At 47.2% G+C, this 10,637-nt stretch overlaps 1 protein-coding gene across 1 annotated transcript in view; it reads left to right on the top strand.

Annotated features, from left to right (window-relative positions):
• The first annotated feature begins 2,296 nt into the window (after positions 1–2,296).
• MARCHF4 (membrane associated ring-CH-type finger 4) overlaps positions 2,297–10,637 on the top strand; it is a 115,572-nt gene continuing 107,231 nt past the window's right edge. The window contains exon 1 of the mRNA XM_017895489.1: positions 2,297–4,574. Within this exon, the coding sequence (XP_017750978.1) occupies positions 4,056–4,574 (519 nt within the window). The 5' untranslated portion in view covers positions 2,297–4,055. The remainder of the gene's footprint in view (positions 4,575–10,637) is intronic.

The raw sequence follows: 10,637 nt of genomic DNA, 5'->3' as shown, positions 1-10,637 counted from the left end.
GACATCATCCATTTCTATGACTCTGGATATAGGTCTCATATGGCATTTCTATCTCCTGCCCTAATTTACTTGCACAACACACTTGGAGCTAGAATTTAATGAGCACAAAACCCTAAAAGTCAATTTTAGGTAAAGCAGATATTCAGTCATATGTGGGAACACTCACATGTATGTGTCTAGGCTAAAGGGGAGAAATATGATAGCTTCACTGAAATAAAAAAGGCATTATTCAGAGTCCATTTTCTTGAACACCTACTAAACTTTGGGTGCTGCATTTTGTGCTGGTGATACAAATATAAATACTGATCCCAGCCTTAAAGTAGCTCTGAGTCATACAAAGGGAGATTAATGTATGGTGAGATAATTATTACATAGAATATGGTTTCTGCAATACCGGAGACAGATACAGAGTGATATGGAACACAAAATATTTTCTTGAAGAACAAATAAAATGTTTAAAATAAAGAGGTTCTGCACAGTCTTTGTACTGATATTAATAAATATTATTTTGTAGTTATTAAAAATATTAGTATCATCTTTAAACCAGCCACCTTGGGCTAGGTCTCAGCATCCATGGTGGGTCCTGGGGCATGATTCAGACAAGTATCCATGCTGGGTTAACCAAGACTGAGATGTAGGTCCTTTCTCCTTAGAGCTTGTAGGAATGAATCATTCATAGAGATGGCAGCAAAGGGGTAGTTTTCTTATGACTCATTGGACTAAACTTCATTCCAATGATATTTTGCTGCAGAAATTTTGCATGCTACTCTGTCTATGGCTCCAATATTTCTAAAGGCATTACCACGGCTGTTTGGATGAATCACTGGCATATCTTCTCTATGGTCCTAGAGGGGTGTGTGTGTGTGGGAGGGGGGAAGTTTATAAGGAAAGGCAAAAAAAAGCAATCCTAAGTTTTCAATGACCAAATTCTACAGCTGCAAATACTGAGGTTTTATATAGCCCACTTTAAGTTTCCTGCTTTTTCTTGCTCTTCACATTTAGGGACACTTTGCTGCTCACTAGAAACTCCTTGAGAAAAATAGGGTAGGGTGACATAAGTCAGTAGCAGAAGTAGGAGAGGAAATTAAAATCCATTTCAAATTACCTCTTGTCAGCGGCTCAGTGAAAGGCTTGAATAGGGAGGAGGCTGGGGATATTGGTGAAGACGAAGATGAAATATTGCTCTGGATTTTTATGATTCACAATTGAAAGAGGACTGTGATTTATAGTAGTGATGACTGTGGTGATGGTGGCCACAAGCCATTCAACAAATATGCATTGAACACTACACGCCATCACTGACTTAGGCACATGGGATCAAATGAATTAAAAAATTATCTCTGTCAGTTGGAGCTTAAATTCTAGACGAAGAAGCTGACAAAAAATGGTACTAGCATCCTCCTCCCTGTTTGAACATTTGAAGCATTTCCTTCTCATGAGGTCTTAGTCATGAGGGATTTAATCTCCATCAAGTCCCAGCTTCATTGTGGAAGTCACAAAACTTTATCTCCTCGAAAGCTTGCAGACTGAGATCTACTTTAAATGTTTATGTGAACAGAGAAACGGTCTCTGGTCAAGAGGTGTCTGTGTCTTGTATGTGCAATGAGGGGAACTGTGTTAGTGGACAGCGGGCAGAGAGTCTACAACCAGACCTTCCACACCGACACGTTCCTGCTGAGGAAAACGCAAGAGTTACTGCCTGAATCGCTCCCCTCCCTCCCCGTGGCCTTTCTCTTTCTTTCTTTTACTCTTCACTTCGCTCCCTCCTCCCTCCCTTCCTCAATCCCTCCCTCTCCTGGTTACCTCCCTTTCCCTTGGTCCCTCCCCATCCCCTTGCCTCGCACAGTCTCTCCTCCTCTTGCTCCCTCTCCCTCCAGCTTCTTTTCCTCTCATCCCCTTTCCCTCCTCCATCCCTCCGCGGCGTCTGCGTCAGGCCCCCACTAGCGTGACGCGCGGGGGCTGGGTGGGAGCTGTCCACTCGCCCGGGGTGCTGAATGCAGCAGCGGCGGCCGCGGCACCGGCAGCGGAGATAGCCGAGAGCCTCCCTCGCTGCAAGAACCTTGTTTCCAATTCTCGGACGGTCAGCTAGCCGCCCCGCCACCTCCTTCCAGCACCACCCCTTTGGGAACCGAGCCAGTGGGGGCAGCGGCGGGTGCTGAGCAACGGCGGAAGACGAGACAACACCTGGCAGCAGCCTGGAATCTGATTTGCTTCCTCTCGGCTTTTATAAGAGATATATTTATATACGGTTTTGGGGAGTCGCGAGGACCAAGCTGGAGCCAAGTGCCGGCTGCCTCCCACCTTGGCCACACTGCTTCGCTTCCCCCTCCCCACCTTCAGCTGGCACCGCAAACAAGCCTTACCTCGTTGCATCTGCGAGGAGAGGTAGCAACAGCGAACCCAGCCAGCCAGAGGCGGCGGAGAGGAGGAAGGGGCGGGGTGGGGGGGCAGAGAGCGGACCGAGGCCGCCCTTGGTGGGGGTAGCGGGGGCAGAGCTGCCGAGCAGACCCGGCAGCCGCCCTCCTCCGCCCCCACCCTTCAGAAGCACTCTTGCCTGACTGAGAACCGAATTATTCCACTAGTATTATTTCATTTTTTATTACCCCCCCTCTTCACTCCTCAGCCGCCCCCACCCCCACGCCTGCCTCGCTTCTGGTTGCATGGCAGCGCTGCCCGGGCGCGGGGGCTCAGGGCTGGCCCCCAGGGAAGGGGGAGGAGGAGGAGGAGGATCATGAAGGCCGGAGTCGCGACCGCGCCGGACGGCGGGCAGCAGCCAGAGGACGAGCCGGAGCAGCCCCCGCCCCGGAGACATCCGGACGCCGAGCAGCAGTCGCCTCCACCGCCGCAGCAGCAGCTGCGGGCGCGGGCCGACCCGGAGCCGGAGGAGGAGGGCGACCGCGACCCAGAGGAGGAAGAGGAGGAGAAGGCGAGGCCACTCGCCCGCCCGGACCTACCCTTCTCTCGGCTCTTGCCCCTCGCCCGAAGGGACCTTTGATGGAACCGAGGGGAGGGGGCCACGGATTTGCCGACTGCAGCAGGGGTGGGCTGGGGGCTGAGATAATGTAACCACTCCTTTCTCCTGTTCTCTCCCACACGCCCCTCTCCTCTACCCCTGTTCTCTGCTCCACCGCCCTCTCACCCCGGTACACACATCCTTCCTCTAGCCAGGATTTTCACGCTCAGGAAGGAGGCGCCTCTGCAAGGGTTAAACGATCTTTTCTTTTTCTCCCATCCTTTTTCCTTCCCAACCCTCTATTTTATCTCGCTTCTCCTAATTGGCTTTCCCCTCTTCTGCTTAGCCCTTTGGCTGCAGAGGCAAAGCACAAGCCCCTAGCCCAGTTTCACCTGCCACCCCCTCCCCCACCCAACTGTTCTCTTAAAAGCCACTCTGGTGCTTCTGGGGGTTAATTGCCCCAGTTTTCTGCCCAGGAGAATTAAAACTTCTCCCAATCTTCTCTCCTCCCCTACCTTGACTCCCCCTAACCCCTACCACCTGAGAAGAACTATCTTTTCTCTCTCACACATGCAGTCCTCAATTCTTCATTGAGCTGGTTTTCTCTAAGGCCAGTTCAATCCACTCCAAATTTGATTTACAATTGTCCCCACCCTTTTATATAAAAGAAAGATTTCTCACGGCCTAGGAATTTGAGAAGAACCCAATAATCCTTTCCTGGGGAACTTTTAAACAATTCGACATTGATCTTAAGGCTCTAGTGGCCCCTTCACCACACTTCTTCAATCCCTCTGCTCCTACCAGTGTCCTCAGGTCAAAGGCAGAAAGGAGACACACTGAACAAAGTTGGAGGTTGGGGTGGGTGTGTGAGGGCAAGAGAAACTTTTTTGTTATTGGGCTTTGCAGGTGGAGTTCAGAACCAGTGACTCACACTTCTCAGTCCTGGGATCAATTTATTTGCTACTTGGAGGGGTTGTATGAAAAGCCAGTGAGAAAGCAGACTGCCCCCACAACACAGATCCACTGTGGGCCCCCAAACCTGTCCTGTCCCCCTCTTTTAAGACTCCGGCCACCCCTCTTGGGCCTCTCCTTCCACAGGCACATGCTGATGCCCCTGTGTGGGCTGCTCTGGTGGTGGTGGTGCTGCTGCTGCGGCTGGTACTGCTGTGGATTGTGCGCCCCAGCCCCCCAGATGTTGCGCCACCAGGGTCTCCTCAAGTGCCGCTGCCGCATGCTCTTCAATGACCTGAAGGTTTTCTTACTGCGGCGCCCTCCTCAAGCGCCCCTGCCCATGCACGGCGACCCCCAGCCCCCCGGTTTGGCGGCCAACAACAACACCCTTCCGGCTCTGGGCGCCGGGGGGTGGGCAGGCTGGAGGGGCCCCCGAGAAGTGGTGGGCAGGGAGCCCCCTCCTGTGCCACCTCCACCCCCCTTGCCACCTTCTTCTGTGGAAGATGACTGGGGTGGCCCAGCCACAGAGCCACCTGCCTCACTGCTTAGCAGTGCCTCCTCAGATGACTTCTGTAAGGAGAAGACCGAGGATCGTTATTCACTGGGCAGCAGCTTGGACAGTGGTATGAGGACCCCACTCTGCCGCATCTGCTTCCAGGGGCCAGAACAGGTGAGTCCCCTTTTCTCTTCTCCTGCTTCCTGTGGTATTTTCAGGTCTTGCAGATTGCTACTCGCCTGCTTGCCCTGGAGAACCATTATGTTGCCTCTAGTATGAGGACTCTATGTTTAAGAGCCCTCATTGATGTTTCTGGTGGTTAAGTTTGCCCAATGAGTGTCTGGTTCCCGGTGGAGCCTGCTTGGTGGTTCGTTTGTGTTCTAGATTTTGCATTTTCCTTCCAATGCTAGTGTCTCCAATTCCATCTCCAAATTTCACAAACATCCTCAGAATAGAATATCTAGAAGTAACGGAGTGAAGAAACTTGGTGGTGTATTCACACTGGTTGCCAAGATATCCTTTTATCTAATTTGTTGTTAGTAATATTTCGTCTAGCCCATCTTCAGTCCCATATCCCAACCTCTTCCTGCTCTGAGAGTATGCCGAGATCTTGTTCTCTTTTCCTATTCTCATAGGTTGAAATCCAGTAAGCTTGTTCTTTCACTTTGGACAACTTTCTTTCATATCACATTGACATCCTCAGCATTATGTTCTAGTGACTGAGGAGGAAATGGAGAGGGATTCTGTGTCCAAGACTAAATGATTTGCTGAGATACTTCTTGGCAGACTCAAATTTTTCTATGTTGAAAACAGGCAGGTAAATAGGAATGAGAGTGAGTTTAAAGGACTGGAGTAGGGAATAAGGTATCTTGTTATTTCTCTTTTCAGACCTAAAGTGTATTGACTTAGAAAATCCCTTAAATGCTCCCCATCCAGGATAGGGAATGCCAACTCTCTCATGGACCAGAGCTTTCCCAAGTCTGGCAGGTTTTCCCTACCCTATTCATTCAGATTTTCACAAACACCTCTCCTAAGTTCACCTACAATCTAGTGTCAGTAGTGCTGGATAGCATGTGTACATTCGTCAAGAACCGTAGAATGTGGCAACACTTCTCCAAAGAATCACAGATAGAAAGGCTCACCCAGTAAGTGATGCTGGAGAAGGAATATTCAATTGCAAAGTGGGCAAGGTTATGTGTTCCCATCAGCCACTTCTGTAGTAGTTTCCTGAAGTGCAGAGAAGACTTCTGGATACTCCTTGAGGAAGTGGCAGTGCAGCAGGATGCCATGCCAGGCTTTGACTGGCTCTGGTTCTTGCTGAGGGTGTGCTCTGTAAGACGCAGGCTTAGCTGGCATTTTCATTCATTTTCTTGCTTTGCTTTCAATGGACAAAGAACTTTAGAGACCAGCGATTCCTGGAGCTACAGCTTGGAATTATGAGGGGAAGTGATATAGATCTTAGTATGAATAAATGTCTCTGAGAGGCTGGGGGCTGGATTCTTCCTTCTTATGACTAAGATTACCTAAGTATCCAATAAAGTGTTGTCCAGAGTTGAAAACTCCTGTTAGAAAAAAACTTCCAGAGTGCCTTTCCTTCAGTCCTTCTCTCTACTTCCAGCACCAGGCTCCATCAGAGCTATGGGATAGAGTGGCATGGCTGACAACAAGAGGGTGCCTCACTTTGATATCAGGCTCTTGCCACCATCAAGTACTTCATACTTTTCAAAAGAAAGAATTTTTAGCTTCCTAAATTCCTAAGTCATTTCTTTTGTCTCCTATATGTGCTCAGGTCTACATGTCACAGGGGCTGGGAGTGTGGCTTCTGGCAAGAGCACTCTTGTATCTAGAAAACAGCAGGACTTGGAGGTGCCCTGCGATAATATTTCCCCTGCTGTGTGAACTTCTCCAAATAGCTTTATGCCTCTGGGCTGCTTTTCCAACTTACATGATTTGGAGACACCTTTTCATGCCCCTCTCCTTTCCTCAGAGGTGTGTTGGGAGAATCCAGGAGAAAACAAGTGTAAAAAATATCTTGGAAGGGATTTATATATAATGAGCATGTATTTTGATAACAGAAAGCTGTATTTTATTGAAAAAAGAAAAAGAAAAAAAATTGGCAATATTGTGAAATACCCTCATGTGATACAAGATCTGGTCAGAGGTTAGAAGCTTTCCTTTCTTGTTCATTATTTTGATGATGTGTCATAAATAAAGCATTGAATAAAAAAAGCTAACACCAGTAAAGGAACGGGCTCTATTATGTGGGAGGATTAGGGAGCCAAGTCTGCATTAAGACTGGATCAAATTAAGCACTTCCTGCATATGATTATTATGTTTTGGGGGTTTACTTTATCTGTGCAGGAACCAAGAGGCTTTAATGGGATTGTGTTATAGCAGTAATAAGAGCAATGTGAGTACTGCATTAGGTGTGGAGAATACAGTTTCCCACTTTCTTCTTGTTTTTTTTTTTTTCCCCCACAGCATTTCTATGAAAGAGACAAAGGAGAGAAGATAAGGGAAACTCTAGAGAAGGAAGAGAGAGATAGAGAGAGAGAGGGGCAACAGTAGCGGAGGGGAAGGAGAAAGAGAGGGACAGAGAGAAGGAGGAGGAGGAGAAGGAGGAGGAAGGGGGAATGGGGGAGAGAGAGAGAGAGAGAAAGCTAAAATTTCTGTATTTTAGTTTCTCTTCAGGGAGAGAGCTGTTCAGCAACTGTCTACACATGGCCCTGGAGGAAATGTGGTCTGCAGTCTTAGTAGCTGAAAGTCTTGGTGTTATCTCTGCCCAAACAAAGGAATTAAGCAGACCCCCACCTCCCCACTCCCCATCACCCCAATCATTTGCTACTGCTATAGGGGCTAAACAACTACCTAAAAAATGAATATTTGATCTTTTCCTGCCAAGGGCTTGCAATATCTGTGGTGAGGAACAACAAGAGAATCCAGCTAGTTTCACCTTTGCACCTATCTACAAAGGACTTTGCATCCATTCATTGGTGCATGCATTTATTTAACAATTTTTTGGGGGCACCTACAGTGTGCCCGTTGCTGTTCCAGGCATGAGTATTCAGGAATGAACAAAACAGATGAGATTTCTGCTCTCCTGAAGCTGACATTCTAGTAGAGACCATACATAGACAAGTAAAATAATAAGTAAATAAGGTGATTTAAGTGCCGTGATGAAATTTAAAAAGGAAAATGAGTTAGAAAGGAATGAAAGGGAGGCGGTAGGAAAGGTACCACCACATTAGATAGGGTAATCAGGAAAAGTCTTCCTAAGAATGTGTCATCTGAGCTGACACCTAAATGATGAGAAGGGCCCGGCAATGCATAGGTCTAGGGGAAGAGCATTTCAGGTGGAGGAAATAGCAAGTTCAAAAGCGTGAATGTGAATGAGCTTAGCATGTTGGAAAAATGGAAGAGAAGACAGGAACTGAGAGAGGGATAGGTGTGAACACTTGCTCTGAGAACCTACTTGGCTCCATGCTAAAAAGTTACTGAGTAGCCTCTCTCCTCTCCACCATTCATTCATGTTGAGCAGGGGTCAGGACCCATGAGACTGTAGAACCAGACTCCAGATCAAAACTTCCTCACTCTCCCTTTTTCGTTGAAGCTGCACTAGCCCACTTTGTGGGACAATGTACCATTGTGGGTAATCTGAACTCTCTGAAGCCAGATGTCCCCAGCTGTAGGCCTGAACAAGTTATACACCCTGTCTGTGTCTTGGATTCCTCATTTGTACAACTGGGAAAATAGTAATAGTCCCTATGTCATAAGATTATTCTGAGCATCAAATCAGTCAATACTATAAGAGCAGTGCTATCATAGCATTTTGTTATTGTTATTATTACTATCTCAGATTCAAGAGAGTGCTGTTCCTGCCTTGTTTAAAAGGAAAAGTGTGCCCTAGCCCACAGGCTGTCAGGAAGCCACTATGATTGTGGCATGTATGTGGACTGTTTCTAGCAGACTTACAATGCTCTAGGCACAGAGCGCAGCTTGTCCATTTCCATCATCAAAGTCTTTATTAAGCACCTACCTTTTGCCTGCTGTTCTGCTGGACAAGGTCCAGAGATGTAGGGTAGATGTGGTCCTGCCCTCTGGGAGTGTCACAATCTAACCCAGACATCACAGGGGCTGATAGAAATCAAGAACACACAGACAGTGAGGCTGAGTGAATTACAGTAATATCAGGTACAAGAAAGAGATGTATGTTTAAAAGCAGCTAGTGGGCAGAGTGCCTATTGAAAAAGACAAGTCGGGGAATTTGCCACTTTATCTACAGTTAGTTAGAGAAGACTTCTCTATTGCTGCCGAAGACCACATGAGAAGAAATAGATTTAGGCTGCCAGGCTGAGGTTGGACAGACGGAAGCAGAAGAGATGTGTGTCCCCCCACCCCCACATCTGACTGCCATGGTGGATTTTGTCTTTGTAGAACAACCTCCAGGCACTCCACACATGGATACCTTGGAAACAGGCGAATCCGCCTCCCAGCTAGGCAGCTGTGGAGTGCCTAGAGGTGGGTGCAAAGACAAAATCCACCATGGCAGTCAGAAGCTAGGGTAGGAGGCCACCTGTTCCGGCCCTAATGGAAAGTAGGACGTGTATGTGGAAAGTTTAGCAAGCTTAATCTGCTTTTTTATTCTTTCTGGGGTTGGGTTCCCTGGAGTTCTGTGTTCAGAAGGGGCAATAATTGTATGGAATGGTCTAGTCAGTGTTTCGGTTAGTTGGGAATAAGATATGACTTTTCAGGGCATGGGGAATCTGGAGATCCTAAGATGCAATGAAAACCTGGGAATGGAGCTCAAGCAGAGCATTTTAGAAGAGACTTAAATGGTATACTTAGTCGTCTTAGTGCTGTGGTTTGATTTTACATTTCTTTGTGTGGTTATTTAGTATCTGTCTTCCACATAGAAGAGACCCATCCCTCACATTTACAGGCCCTGGGGCAGGAGTATAAATGGAACCTCACATACCATGGGCCAAAATATTTAAAAGCAGTAAATCCAGCTAACAAACTGTTCAAATATATTTTATCCTCCTTTCCTGACAAATACTCCTTGAAAACAACCTGGGAGACAGGTTTGAATTTAGAACTTTTAGATGTCTCTGGATTCTGTGCTAGTCAAATGGGGATAACTGTCTTTTGATCTACAGGACATTCTGATTCTCTTTCCAACGCTGACTCTAGCCGGTACTAATGAGCCTTGGACCCACATGTATGGACAGTCCTGCTGGCTTGTCCAAGCTCTGTCCATACCATCCCCCAAACAGTGGTGCCTTGCCCCAATCCCTGCCCTTGGGCCAGGGAGGGAACAGTTTATGTATCCAAAGAAGAGAGTCCTGCAGGTCCTGGGAGCAAGTTCAAGGCTCTCTGGACAGGAATTCCAGAGTTCCAGGTAATTGGAGCATATTCCAGAAGACAGGTGAGGTTCCTTGACCCTACAGACTCCTCACACTGTGGGGAGAGGTTCAGCTGAAGGGGGAGCAGAGTGGGGTCCTCTAGAGCTAGGGGTTATCTTGTCTGGGTCTAAGGGGAGCACTGCAAAGGGACTATAAGATCCCTGGAGGAAGTGAACTGTGTGTGTTCATTCATTGCTGGATCATTGGCTCTCAACCCAGTACCTGGCACCTGCTTCATGCTCTATGAGTATTTCTTGAAATACCCAGCTAATGTTAACATCCAGTGGGCAGGTTCATAGGTAGGAGAACTGGGGAAAAGAGAACATTTAGGAAAAAAGTGGTGTCAAATGCCAAAGATGTGCTCTGCAGAAGAAAGGGTCCACAGAGCAGTGCCTTCTATAGTGATAGAATTTCCAGGGAAGTAAACTTGGGTTCCACTATTATACAAACTTTCCATGAAAGCTGTCCCAAGATCTTATAGGCTGCCTTAGAAGGGGGATCTTATGGGGACCTGGGGCTAGATAATTCTCAAGATCCCTTCTGAGCTTGGGAGTTGGAATTCATAAATAAGATAATTTTGGGGTCTGGGAGATTTTTAATCTAAGCAAAAAGAGATGATCCCCTCACCTTCTCCAATTCAAGGGGTTATCTTATCTCAGGACATCTAAGGTCAGTAAACACATTACATGGCATATACAAATATATCTTCAGCAAAGATTAGAAAGAACAGTTTCTGTCCTGTGTTCATAGAAATCCTAAGGTGTTGCCAGCCATATTGTTGCTGCAATTGTAAATTTTCACCATGCATACATCATGGTGGGAGAGCAAGTGCTTC

Source organism: Rhinopithecus bieti, unplaced genomic scaffold (genome assembly GCF_001698545.2).
Source record: "Rhinopithecus bieti isolate Rb0 unplaced genomic scaffold, ASM169854v2 scaffold_26676, whole genome shotgun sequence".
Lineage (NCBI taxonomy): Eukaryota > Metazoa > Chordata > Mammalia > Primates > Cercopithecidae > Rhinopithecus > Rhinopithecus bieti.
This window is presented reverse-complemented; position numbering and strand designations above follow the sequence as displayed.